At 48.4% G+C, this 12,695-nt stretch overlaps 1 protein-coding gene across 5 annotated transcripts in view; it reads right to left on the reverse strand.

Annotated features, from left to right (window-relative positions):
• The window catches only part of CCNB3 (cyclin B3), a 91,444-nt gene that overhangs the window by 15,296 nt on the left and 63,453 nt on the right, over positions 1–12,695 (reverse strand). For all 5 annotated transcript variants that reach the window (XM_029607475.1, XM_029607474.1, XM_029607473.1 and 2 more), the window contains one exon: positions 915–1,064. In XM_029607475.1, the coding sequence (XP_029463335.1) occupies positions 915–1,064 (150 nt within the window). The remainder of the gene's footprint in view (positions 1–914; positions 1,065–12,695) is intronic.

The raw sequence follows: 12,695 nt of genomic DNA on the forward strand, positions 1-12,695 counted from the left end.
ACCTGAGTGCATAATTCGCAGCCACGGACATCATGCAACACCCCCAGGCAGAGGATGCACTCTTCATGTGGATCTGTTATGGACATAGTCCGCGGGCATTGGTGGAAGCCCAAGGCCAACATGAGGCAGGCACAGACAGTGAAGGCACGACGACTGGGGGATATGGAAGGAGGAAGAAAATTACTCAAATGCAAAGAACCCAAGGGGAACAAAGAGAGACCCAGGGCAGGAAAAAAGGCGAAAAGGGAAAAAAAATGTATTTGCAGGAATAGGACTAATTTTCCTCAAAAAAAAAAACAAAAAAAAACAAAAAACAGCATGAGCTCCACCTCTGCGGAAAATAAAGGACTGAAGAGAGACCCCGCGTAGATGCAGGGAAAGTAGCAGGCTGGGCATGCTAGGTGTGCCAGACAGTTTCTAGAAACTTTGACAGAGGCTTTCTGTGCCGGGCTCCATCTGATAATGTCACCCATGTATGAGGACTACCATCCTGCTTATCCTAGGAGAATTTCAGTTCATCTTTCTTCCGATCCCCCTTATTGCCCTCCAAAGTCTTCTTCCTGTTCCTCCCTGATCAACCCTTCAATGGCATCGCAGAGATCAATTTCTATCTCTCTTCATAAATACATATACAAAAAAAAAAAAAAATCATATTCACATAGAAGTCTGATATAGGCACTAGGGCTACGGTTCTCATTTCACATATGCTAGATTCTCTTGTGCAACACTGACTGCTACTCAAATTCTGTAAAATATTCCCTGCCATTGATATTAGGCCAACTGGCATCTTGTTGTATCTGAAAGTCAAGAGCCATGAACTACAATTAGACAGGAGACCCTCCCACTCTCAGGAGCCTAGTCACAGCTCTGTCCCCATTTACTATTGCCAGAGAAAGTAGGACAGCAGAACTCACCCATCCCCCAAGGCGTTTCATCTTGAGAGCCAGTAGCAAACAGCTGGCTGCCAGCTTTGAGGCGCACTCCTGAATGTAGTCATATTCCTGGAGGGTCAGCTCGCAGATGAATCGGGCCAGGGTCAGAGTCTCCATACTTGCACGAGCACACTGGAAGCAAGCACAAACTTGACAGTATAACATCGAGCAGACGAGGACTGTGCAGTATGTCCAGCATGCTGCCATGTAAAGCGTGAAAATCTATGTGAAGGAAGAAAGCGTAGCTGCTTACCTGTAATAGGTGTTCTCCTAGGCAGCAAGATGTTAGGCCTCACAGATGGGCGACATCATCAGATGGAGCCCGGCACGGAAAACTGGCACACTGAGCATGCCCAGCATGCCACTATCCACGCAAAGTCCCCCTTCAGTCTCACCATATAGCAAAAAATAAGATAACAGAACGCATGATGGCCCAGCTCCGCAAGGTAGCGGGTGAGTTTCTTGAGGACTAACATCCTGCTGTCCTAAGAGAACACCTGTTACAGGTAAACAACTTCGCTTTCTCCTAGAACAAGCAGGATGGTAGTCCTCACACATGGGTGAATACCAAGCTCCAGGATGCTCCTGGCCACAATTAAGACCAACAGTCACCAAACAAGGTGCCAACGGGCACAACTGCAGTGCTGTTGGTCAGCAGGAAGACGGCCTGGTTCCAAACAAGGGCCTTAGGTAGGAAGAGTTGGGTCTAAACCTGGAAAAGATTGCGGCAGGCAGACTAGCCAGAGGCACTATCCTATTGACCATCCTTGTCCAAACTGTAGTGGGCAGTGAACGTGTGTAGGGAACTCCACATGGCTGCTCGGCAAATGTTGGCAACGGGGACGTCCTGCAGGTGGGCTACCAACATCGCCATGGCCATCACAGAGTTAGCTTTGATTCGGCTGCCAAGCTGAAGGCCCGCTTGTGCATAGCAGAAGGCAATGCAGTCCGCCAGCCAATTAGATAAAGTCTGTTTACCCACTGCAACTCCCAGCCTGTGGTGTCGAAAGACACAGAGTTGAGTGGATTGCCTGTAAGCTGCTGTGCATTCCAAACAGAAAGCCAAAGCCCTCTTGCAATCCAGTGCATGAAGAGCCCCTTCTCCCGGGTGGGAATGAGACCTCAGAAAGAAGGTGGGCAAGACAATGGACTGATTTTCACATCAGTCAGTCACAACCTTAGGCAGGAACTTGGGGTGCATACGCAGGACCACACGATCATGAAAAAACTATGGGCATGGTAGGTACGTGACCAAGGCCTGAAGCTCACCGACTCTACGAGCCAAAGTGATCACCAGTAGGAATATAACCTTCCAGGTGAGGAACTTCGGGTTACAGGAGCGTAGAGGCTCGAAGGGAGGACATGAGCCACGCTAGGACAATGTTGAGCTCCCAGGACACAACAGGAGACCGAAGATAGGGCTTCAATAGAATCAGATCCCTCAAAGCGACCCACTGTACTGAGATGGGAGTGCCAGCAACACCCCTATGGTACGCACTAACAGCACTGTGATGATCCCTGACTTCTGATTCTGGACTTCAGACTAGCTCAAAGTGCCACAAATAGTCCAAGAACTTGGGAAGGTGGCATGTGAATGGATCTAAGCCATGCCCCTCACACCAGGCGGAGAACCTCTTCCATTTTGATCTGTAAGACTTCCTGGTGGAAGGCTTTCTAGAAGTCACCAGCACCTGGGAGATGTTTTTCGAAAGGAGCAGGGGCTGAAGGATTAGGCGCTCAACATCCACACCGTCAAGGCCAATTCCCTAAGGTTCGGATGGCGCAATAGATCAGATTGGGTGCGGTCCCCAGTCTGATGGGATCACTGATTGACAGATCCCGAAGAAGAGGGAACCAGACCTGCTGGGTCCAATAGGACGCCTCGAGAATCATGGTCTCTTGGTCCTGTTGAAGTTTTAGAAGAGACTTCAAAAAGGAGGATACGAGTTCAGGAGGTCCTTCCCACAGTGAAGGAAGAAGGCGGAGGCTGGATGACCATCCCCTGCGAACAGGGAGCAAACATTGCTCCTCTTTGCAGTTGCACGGGGAGGCAAAAAGGTCTACATTTGGTGTTCCCCACCGGTAGAAAATCCTGGCCGCCACAGTCTGATTCAGGGACCACTCGTGCAGCTGAAAAGAGTTAGACTGTCCACCTGCACATTCACAGTCCCGGGTAGGTATATCGCCCGCAGCCACATCCCCTGCGACAGGGCCCAGGCCTGCACCGCTTCCTGACAGAGGAGGAACGAACCCGTGCCTCCCTGTTGCTGATATACCACATTGCAACTTGGTTGTCCATCTGAATCAGGACTTCCTTGAGCGACAACTGGTCCCAAAATGCCCAGAGGGCGTAACAAATCGCCTGAAACTCTAGGACGTTTATCTGGCAGACTGCTTCTTGAGCAATTCAGTGAGCTTGCATGTGGAGACTGTCCACAAGGGCTCCCCAGCCCTGAGGAGACGAATTGGTAGTAAGGCCCACTTGGGGCAGTGCAGATTGGAAGGAGATCCCCTGTTCCAAATTGGAGACACTTTCCCACCAGGACAGAGATCCTCAGAGGTGGTATAATGGAGACACGAGCCTCGGGCCTGGGATGCCTGCTGCCATTGGGTCCATTGCACTCTGTGCATGTGAAGACGGGCTAGCAGAGTAACATGGACTAAGGCCCCCATGTGGCCCAACAAGCTAAGCAGAAGGCGGGCACTTACATTTCGACTGCTGCGCATAAAATTCGCTAATGAAGCTAGGGCAAGGGAACTGTTGCGTGCAAAAATACTTTCACCTACACCATGTCCAGCCTGGTTCCTTTGAAGTCCAGCCTGGGAAACGGGCAGTGGTGATATTTTGGGTAGTTGATAACAAAACCCAAGGACTACAGCGTCTGTATTGTCAGGGTAAGAGCGTCCACTACCCCCATGCGTGGGTCACTTTTGACTAACCAGTCGTCTAGGTATGGGAAGATGTGCACCACACAGCGCCTGAGATGTGCAGCCATCACTGCCAGGCACTTGGTGAAGACTCGAGGGGCTGAGGCCAAACCAAAAGGCAGTACCTTGTACTGGTAGTGAGCCTTCCCCATTTCGAAGCGCAGATACTTTCTGTGCCCGGGAAATATGGCAATGTGGGAGACGGCGTCCTTTAGATCGAGGGAGCAGATCCAGTCTCCTCTTTTGAGGCGGGGAATCAGACTGCCCAGAGAAACCATCGAAATTTTCTCTTGCGAGAAATTTGTTCAGTGCCCTGAGGTCCAGAATGGGGCACAAACCCCAGTCCTCCGGTATGAGGAAATAACTCGAATATAACCCTCAGCCCTGCTGAGGGCAAGGAACGGGCTAAACCACTCCTGCAGCACAAAACAGAGGTCCTCTGGGGGAGACAGACGCCTTTCCTCCAGTGGGGAAGGCTCTGAAAAGGGGTCCTCCTGAAAGTCCAGTGAGGACCCGAGGGGGACAAGGCGTCACCAGTGCTTCCTCTGTTCTTTGAGGAGGCCCGGGCCTGGCATCAATGTCAGTGGGGAACGCCTGGGACTATCGGAGGATGGGGCCTCTGTACTATGGGGTTGCTTTGGTGATAGTGCGGCAGCCACACACGCCGCATCAGAACCGGAGCCGTGCGTTGTCCGTGACAGACGTCGATGCTTATGAGATCTCCCACAGTGCTCAGCCCGGTCTTTCCCTGGCACCAAGGAAGCGGAGGAGCCGGATGTCCTGGAAACCAGTGATATCATGGAGGACTGATCACTGTACCTCGGTCTTTAGAAGACGTCATCTGGGAAGGGGCAAAGGGGAGTGTATCAAGTGGCTCCCCTCTACCCCTGGGTGTCGGGGCCTCCAACGCAGAGATGGATGGACAGACTTTTTAGAACCGAAAAGTTTCTCCATTTTATTGAGATGAGCAAGACAGCCCTTGGGAGTCATCTGATCACAGCTACTAGGATCCCAGGCAGAGGATGTAAACCTCATGCAGATCTGTGATGGACATGGACCGTGGGCATTAGGGACACAGACGTAAGCCGGATGCCATGAAAAAACAAGCGGCGTGCGGTCTATGACCAAGGGTACCGAGAAGTGGGACTCCAGGAATTGCCCATGAAAAAGAAGGAAAAATGTTTTTACCTACTGCACAGAGGAGAGGCACCAACCGAGAAGGGGGACCTGTCGATGGAACAGGGAAAAAATCCCGAAATGAGCACAAAAAAAAAAAAAAAAAAAAAAGGAATGAAGCAGAGCTCCACAAACCGGGAGGCAACTGTAATGCGGAAAAAGAGGCTGAAGGGGGACCTCGCATGGATGGGCAGATATTGGCATGCTGGGCTTGCTCAGAGTGCCAGTCAAAGCTTCTAAAAACTTTTACAAAAGTTTTCCGTGCCGGGCTCCATCTGATATCACCCATCTGTGATGACTACCATCCTGCTTGTCCTAGAATTATTGCAGGTGCTTGGCTATTTAATCAATAAAACTGACCACTGGATTTTCTTAAAAAAGCATTTTTGTTTTTGCTTGACGTGTTACTACCTCACATATTTAAATAAAATACCCAGTTAGGAACACTGCCTTGACTCGCCAATACTCATCTAATGTTTAATCTTTAGTATTAATAATAAAGCATTTTTTAAGCGTGTATAATTGAAGTCAGCCAGTAACAGCTAACTCAGCTGCACAAAAAGAAAATTGGTTCTTACCCGATAATTTTCGTTCCTGTAGTACCACGGATCAGTCCAGACCATGGGTTATGCATCCCTTCCAGTAGGTGGAGACAGAGAAAAACCTGAAAGGCACCCTCACTTAACCTGGTGTGCCACCTGCATCCCTTCAGTATATAGAGTATCAAAGCAGAAAAACACTAGCAATGAATCAAGCAAAAACAGAACCTTAAAACAGACATATAAACATGTAACCATTAGCTTTCTTTCTTAGGATGCTGCAATAACATAACCTGAATATGTGCGCGCGTACTTCACAGATCTCTATACTACCCACTCCTAGTCTTTGAGCAGGTGTCTGGACTGATCCATGGTACTACAGGAACGAACATTATAAGGTAAGAACCGATTTTCTTTTCCCTGTACGTACCTGGATCAGTCCAGACCATGGGATGTACCAAAGCTTCCCTAAACTGGGTGGGACTTTGCGAGTCCCACGCGCAATACGCCACTGCTAAAATCTCCAGGCGCCTGAATGTCCAAGCGGTAGTGGCGAGCAAATGTATGGAGCGTCTTCCAAGTAGCAGCTCTGCAAATCTCCTGAGGGGACACCAACTGGCATTTGGCCCAAGACGCTGCTTGAGAGCAAATAGAATGGAACTTTAGGCCTTCAGGAATAGGTCGTCCTTTACAAATGTATGCAGACAAAATGGTTTTTCTCAACCATCGTGCAAGTGTTGTCTTAGAAACCTTGTGACCTCTCCTGGGACCGCTCCAAAGGACAAATAAATGATCTGAGAGTCTGAAAGAATTTGTGACTTCCAAGTAACGCAACAAAGAACGAACATCCAGTCGACAAAGCTCTCTCGCATGTTGTACATCATTTGATAAATTAGGAAAAACCGGAAGCTCAACTGACCGGCTTAAATGAAAAGTGATACCACTTTGGGCAAAAAGGATGGAACCGTTCGAAGAGAATCTCCTGAGTCAGAGATTCTCAAAAATGGTTCTCTATAGGAGAGAGCCTGCAACTCAGAAATTCTGTGAGCTGATCATATAGCCACCAAAAACACAGTTTTCAAGGTGAGGTCCTTTAATGTCACCAATGGGGTTTAAACAGCGGAGCACACAAAAACACGAAGAACCTAATTAAGACTCCACGACGGACATACCAGATGGACAGGAGGCTTCAAATGCCTTACTCCCCTGAGGAAATGCACCACATCTGGATGTGACTCCACTAAGCTACCAACCAGAGTGCCTAGGGTTGTTACCTGTATCCGTAGAGAGTTAAAAAACAAGCCCTTAGCTATTCCATTTTGCAAAAAGCTTAACATCTCAGCAATCGTACCGTGTTTGGGAAGAATCTCTTGTTTCAGACACCACGTCTCAAAAACTCTCCATCCCCTGATATAAAAGAGATGTAGACGTTTTTCTGGCTTGTAGCAATGTAGTGATAACATCCTCAATCTCCTCCTTTCAAAAACCAGGCCGCTAGACAAAAATGATCTGCCTGGTCGAAATATATAGGAACTTGATGGAGAAGATGTGGAAAATGCCTGAGTTGTAGAGGGCCATCCACAGCTAGATTGATGAGATCTGCAAGACACAGACGTCAGGGCCACTCTGAAGCCACTAGGATTACCCTGCCTGGGTGGACCTCTATCCTGTGAAGCACCTTGCCTACTAGAGGCCAAGGAGGGAACACATACAGGAGAACAGAGGTTGGCCAGGGAAGCACTAGCTCGTCAACCCTCTCTGCGCCATGGTCTCTCTTGCAACTGAAGAAGCAGGGAGCCTTGGCATTGGCCCGCGTTGCCAGCAAGTCCATGTGGGGAGTCTCCCATCTGCGAGAAATGAGATCCATTGCTTGGTCCGAGAGCTCCCACTCTCTGGGATCTATGTGCCTCTGACTTAGGAAGTCCACTTGTATATTGTCCTTCCCGGTGATGTAAGAAGCCGCTAGCACCGCAAGATCTTGCTCCACTCAAGCCATGAGCAGCTCCACCTCATCAGCTACAACTTGACTTTTTGTGCCACCTTGACGGTTGATATAGGCCACCATCATCGCATTGTCGGAGAAGACGCGAACCGCCTGATGGAGTAAGCGAAGAAGCAAGTGTTGCAAGGCCAAGTGAACCGCTCTGGTCTCCAGGCGATTGATCAACCATCCGGACTCCTCCGGGGACCAGCTGCCCTGTACTGAAAGACACTGGGAAACAGCTCCCCAGCTCAGAGAGACTGGCATCTGTGGTCACGACTATCCAGTTCGGGACCTCCAGATCCACCCCTTGAGATAGGTTGTGCAAACAAAGCCATCACCCAAGACTGGACCTGGTGTGATCGGTGAGTGGCAGAGGAAGTTGGAAAGTCTCTGATTTGGGATCCCACCGGGAAAGTAATGCTTATTGTAATGGTCTCATAAGAGCAAATGCCCAAAGAACCACCTCCAGAGTGGATGCCATCGAGCCTAGAACTTGCAGGTAGTGCCAGGCTTTGGGCAGTGGAAGAGCCAACAAGCGACAAATTTGTCCCATCAGTTTGTTCCTTCGATCCGTCAGGAGAAAAACTTTCGACAGTAGTGTCGAACCGTGCTTCCAGAAATTCCAATGAGAGGGGATGAGACTGCTCTTGGCCTGATTGATCAACCATCCGAGGGATTCCAAGAGTGGTCACCTTGTGCATCGCTTCCACACAGCAATCGTTTGACTTCGCTAGCCAATCGTCCAGGTAGGGATGAATGAGAAGGCCTTCTCTCTGGAGGAACGCCGCCACAACCACCATGACTTTGGTGAATGTACGTGGGGTGGTCGCGAGATCGAATGGTAGAGCGCAGAATTGATAATGCATTCTTAGGACCATCAAGCGAAGGAACTTTTGCTGATCCTCGCATATGGGAATGTGCAAGTATGCCTCCAGTAGATCTTTTTGAGGTCCAAAACTGGCCAGAAGGATCCCTCCTTCTTTGGGACTACAAAATAAATGGAGTACCTTCCAGTCCTCCAATGTTCTGGAAGCACCGGCTTCACAGCTCCGAGAGCCAGGAGATGTTCGAGATTCTGACGAACAATCTGTCATTTGACCTGGGGACCGCATGGAGATATTAAGTAGAAATCTGAGAGGCCGAGCAAATTCCAAAGCGTAGCCTCGTGTATTATGCTTAGCACCCACTGATCAGAAGTAATTGTGGCCCATGCCTTGTAAAACCGGGACAGGCGACCCCCAACCCGACGGATCATGGGATGGGCCGGCTCCATCTCTGTGTAGTCTTGGAGGCGAGGGAAGAGGAAGAACCACCCTCCAGGGAGGTTCTGCGTCCCCTAAAGGACGAGGACCAGGCTTGGCTCCTGGCCAACGGTTATCGCTGTCCGGCCACTTGCTGCCTGTTCTGCCAAAACCTCCGTTGCCCTCGGAAACGAGAGCGGGATGATGGAAACCCTCTGGAGGGTTTCGGTCTGTCTTCTGGTAACTTTGTTTTCCCACAGGGACTTTATCAACAGCTCCAAATCATCTCGGCACGGCTCGAAAAACACGTCTAAATTCGTCAAAAGTGCAGCAATTCAGACTGGGAGAGGTCCTGGATTGCAGGTTACCAACCCCAGGTCCAATAACCTGCCATCAGAGAGGATGACCCCGCAGAATCTAACAATCCTCTGGAGGATAGGGATAACACTCCCTTCTGCAGAAGAACTTTTTTTTTTTTTTTTTTTTTTTTTTTTTTTTAAACTTGCTTGATTCAAAACTTAAAGCTAGTTCACTCAGTTAATTTTAAGGGATAGCCTAACCCCAGAAACAGGGCAAGACTGCAGGATTTAAACCACCTCCATCTGCTGGAGACAGAAAAATACTGAAGGGATACAGGTGGCACACCAGGTTAAGTGAGGGTGCCTTTCAAGTTTTTCTCTGTCTCCACCTACTGGAAGAGAGGCATAACCCATGGTCTGGACTGATCTGGGTAGTACAGGGAACTGGTGATCTACTTTATCATGACCTTGAGCAGGTCATTAAAAAAAATAGAGAGACATCTAATCTAATTTTCTTTCCTTGAATCCTGCTAGACCAGTCTAGATATTTGGGTTTATACCTCTACCAGCAGAAGGAGACTGAAAACCAAATCTTCAATGACTACATTACTGGAATAAGGAGAGGAGGGAAAAACCCCCTATGAAATAAAATTATGCAAATAAACTTTTCAACAGAAGAAAACCCCTCAAGACTAGGGTTTGGTTTAAAAAAAAAAAAAAAAAAAAAAGCCAGCCACATTAATGGCTCTCACTTGCCTCAGAGGCCGGGGGGGGGGGGGGGGGGGTGTGCCACCCTCAGATCTCCAGTCAGAGCAGTGGGTGGCAGGAGTATGTGTGTGTGGGAGGGAGGGGGGGAGGGAGGTCCTCAACTCGTGCATCTCTCCAGTTCTCCTGTTTCTAGCCATTTGTCATTTTCCTACATCACCTTCTGCCCTTGCATACTATAAATAAGTGGAAAAAAAATATTGTTTTCCCTGCGAGCTGGGGGCATTCTTGATGTTTCTTGAAGTGAGTGCCATGGATTATGGTGATGGAGATGCAGGCCCAGCAAGCGAGAAGGGGGTCAAAGTTGCTTGGTGCAGTGGTAGCAGAGCCATTCAACTACCACTGCCACTATATTGGAGCTTCAAGGTAGGAGTTGTTTCATCTCTGGATTTTTCCATTCACTTCTTGTGCTAATTTTGTATTAGAAGTGATTCAGAGTCTCAGGGGGTTCCTGGAAATAACCTTATCCTGCCCATTACCGCTACATTCAACTGTTTCATGCCTTCCTACTCTGGCTCCACCCAATTTTAAGACCTGTAGATGATACACTAGCAAAAATGTTGAGTGCCTTTTCTTAGTTTAAAGTTATTTCCTTGCTTTTAAATCCCCATGCATACCTCCCTCCTACTCCAAGCGAGCTGGCAGCCCCGGAGCACTTTGGGGATTGAAGCTCAGCCTGTCATCACAGAGGTCCCAAGGTACCATGAGTCCTGAGGTGTCAGGCAGCACACCAAACTCTGAAGTCTCTCCCCTAGCCTTTTTGGGTGCTGGGAAACCAGAAACTAAAACTACCAGAGGCACCACCCCCCATGCACATAGTCTGGACGGGTTTGAGCGGAGGGAGCAGTTTGATGAGTTGAGTGGAAGCAAAGAGGCTGAGGGTGTTCAGCCATCCCCACCCCCTCCAAAGAGATATCATAATTGAAGGCCACAGAGACTTGCTTGACATCAGGCCTTCAATGACATTGCCAGGGCAGCTTCAGGAGTTACTGTTGGCGGGTCGGATTTTGTTTTCAAAGTAAATTCAGTGCGCCAGACCTAAAAGAAAATTGGTTCTTACCTGATAATTTTCATTCCTGAAGTACCACGGATCAGTCCAGACTCCTGGGTTTTGCCTCCACACCAGCAGATGGAAACAGAGAAACTTCTGACAGCTCTGCCTTATATACCTAGGTGCCACCCACAGCCTGTCAGTATTATTCAATGTCAAAGCAGGATAGTTGCAAACCAAACTAACCATTTTTTATTTATTTTTATTTATTTGTGTTTTTCTATACCGGCATTCACGTAAACTCGAATGGAGCAGTAACCCCAACTGTAAACCAGACCCAGTAAACAGGGTAACACGAATTGTTCTGCAGATGAGAAACACACAAACCAATGCAGATGAAGCGGACTCTCCATTAACTCTATGCAGTAAACGGGCAGGATTCTGGACTGATCCATGGTACTACAGGAATGAAAATTATCAGGTAAGAACCAATTTTCTCTTCCCTGAATCAGTCCAGACTCCTGGGATGTACCAGAGCTCTACTTACTTGGGATGGGAACCGGAGAGGCCCGCTCTGAGCACACCTTCTCCAAAATTAGCCACCCCCAGTGCTTGGACATCAAGCCAGTAATGCCTTGCAAACATATGCAAGGATGTCCATGTAGTAGCCCTGCAGATCTCCTGCGGTGAAATCTGCTGATATTCTGCCCAAGAAGCAGTGTGAGATAGTGTCGAATGTGCCTGAAGGCCCACTGGCAAGGGCCAACCACGGAGCAAATATGCAGAATTAATCGCTTCCTTCAGCCACCGGGCTATCGCGGTCTTAGAGGCCATGTTACCTCGCTTTGGACCACTCCAGAGCATAAAGAGGTGATCCGAGACTCGAAAGTCATGAGTTAACATCCACATAACGGAGCAGAGCCCTGCGAACGTCCAACTTCTGCAAGTCCCGAGAAAGAGGATCCGACCTATCCAGACCGGAAAATGACGGAAGCTCCACAGATTGATTCAAATGGAACGAAGAAACAACCTTTGGCAGAAAGGAAGGAACCAAAGAGATACCCGAATCTGAGATCCTCAAGAAAGGTTCCCCACAGGACAATGCCTGCAGCTCGGAAACCCTACAAGCTGAAGAAATCGCCACCAAAAAGACCACCTTCAGCATTAAATCCTTCAATGTTGCTCTTTTTAAGGGCTCAAAGGGCGGCACGCACAGAGCTTTGAGTACTAAGGGGAATTCGTCCTCCTTCGATCCTCGGCCGGTGGGTGTTGAGATGTTGCCTGATGGATTTGTTATGAGGTCTCAAACATGAGTCCGATTGACTCTATCCGGGTCTGACAACAGGATCCGACAGAGGATCGAAGGAGGACGAATTCCCTGATGAAAGGTCCCTGGACGGACTTGAAACGTAGCTGCGTCAGTCATCCATTGATAACATCAGATAAGTCGGGATGTTGAAGGAGCCTAGAATTTAAGCCTTTTTATATTTCTTTATGCCAGAGAGGTCTTTTTGAAGTGAGTTGAGCACTTACAAACACCTTTTGGGATCATTACAATCTTACCGGGACATTCATTCTCTAATATTTTCATGATTTATGGAGTGATTTTTTCACCGTCGCTAATAATGAAGATTTCATAAAAATCACAAAAAACACCAGAAAGGTTTACACTTTGTGATATTATTTTGTTCAAGAAAAATATCGGATGGGGGAGGTCCGTTTATGATTATAACCACAATCATACTACCCCTTGCGGGGATTTATGACAGCGATATATGAAGCGTTCCTCTCTTTTCCAAAAATTCTTTTTCAACACATACATTTAATTACATGTTTGAAT

The sequence above is a fragment of the Rhinatrema bivittatum genome, chromosome 6 (assembly GCF_901001135.1).
Source record: "Rhinatrema bivittatum chromosome 6, aRhiBiv1.1, whole genome shotgun sequence".
Classification (NCBI taxonomy): domain Eukaryota; kingdom Metazoa; phylum Chordata; class Amphibia; order Gymnophiona; family Rhinatrematidae; genus Rhinatrema; species Rhinatrema bivittatum.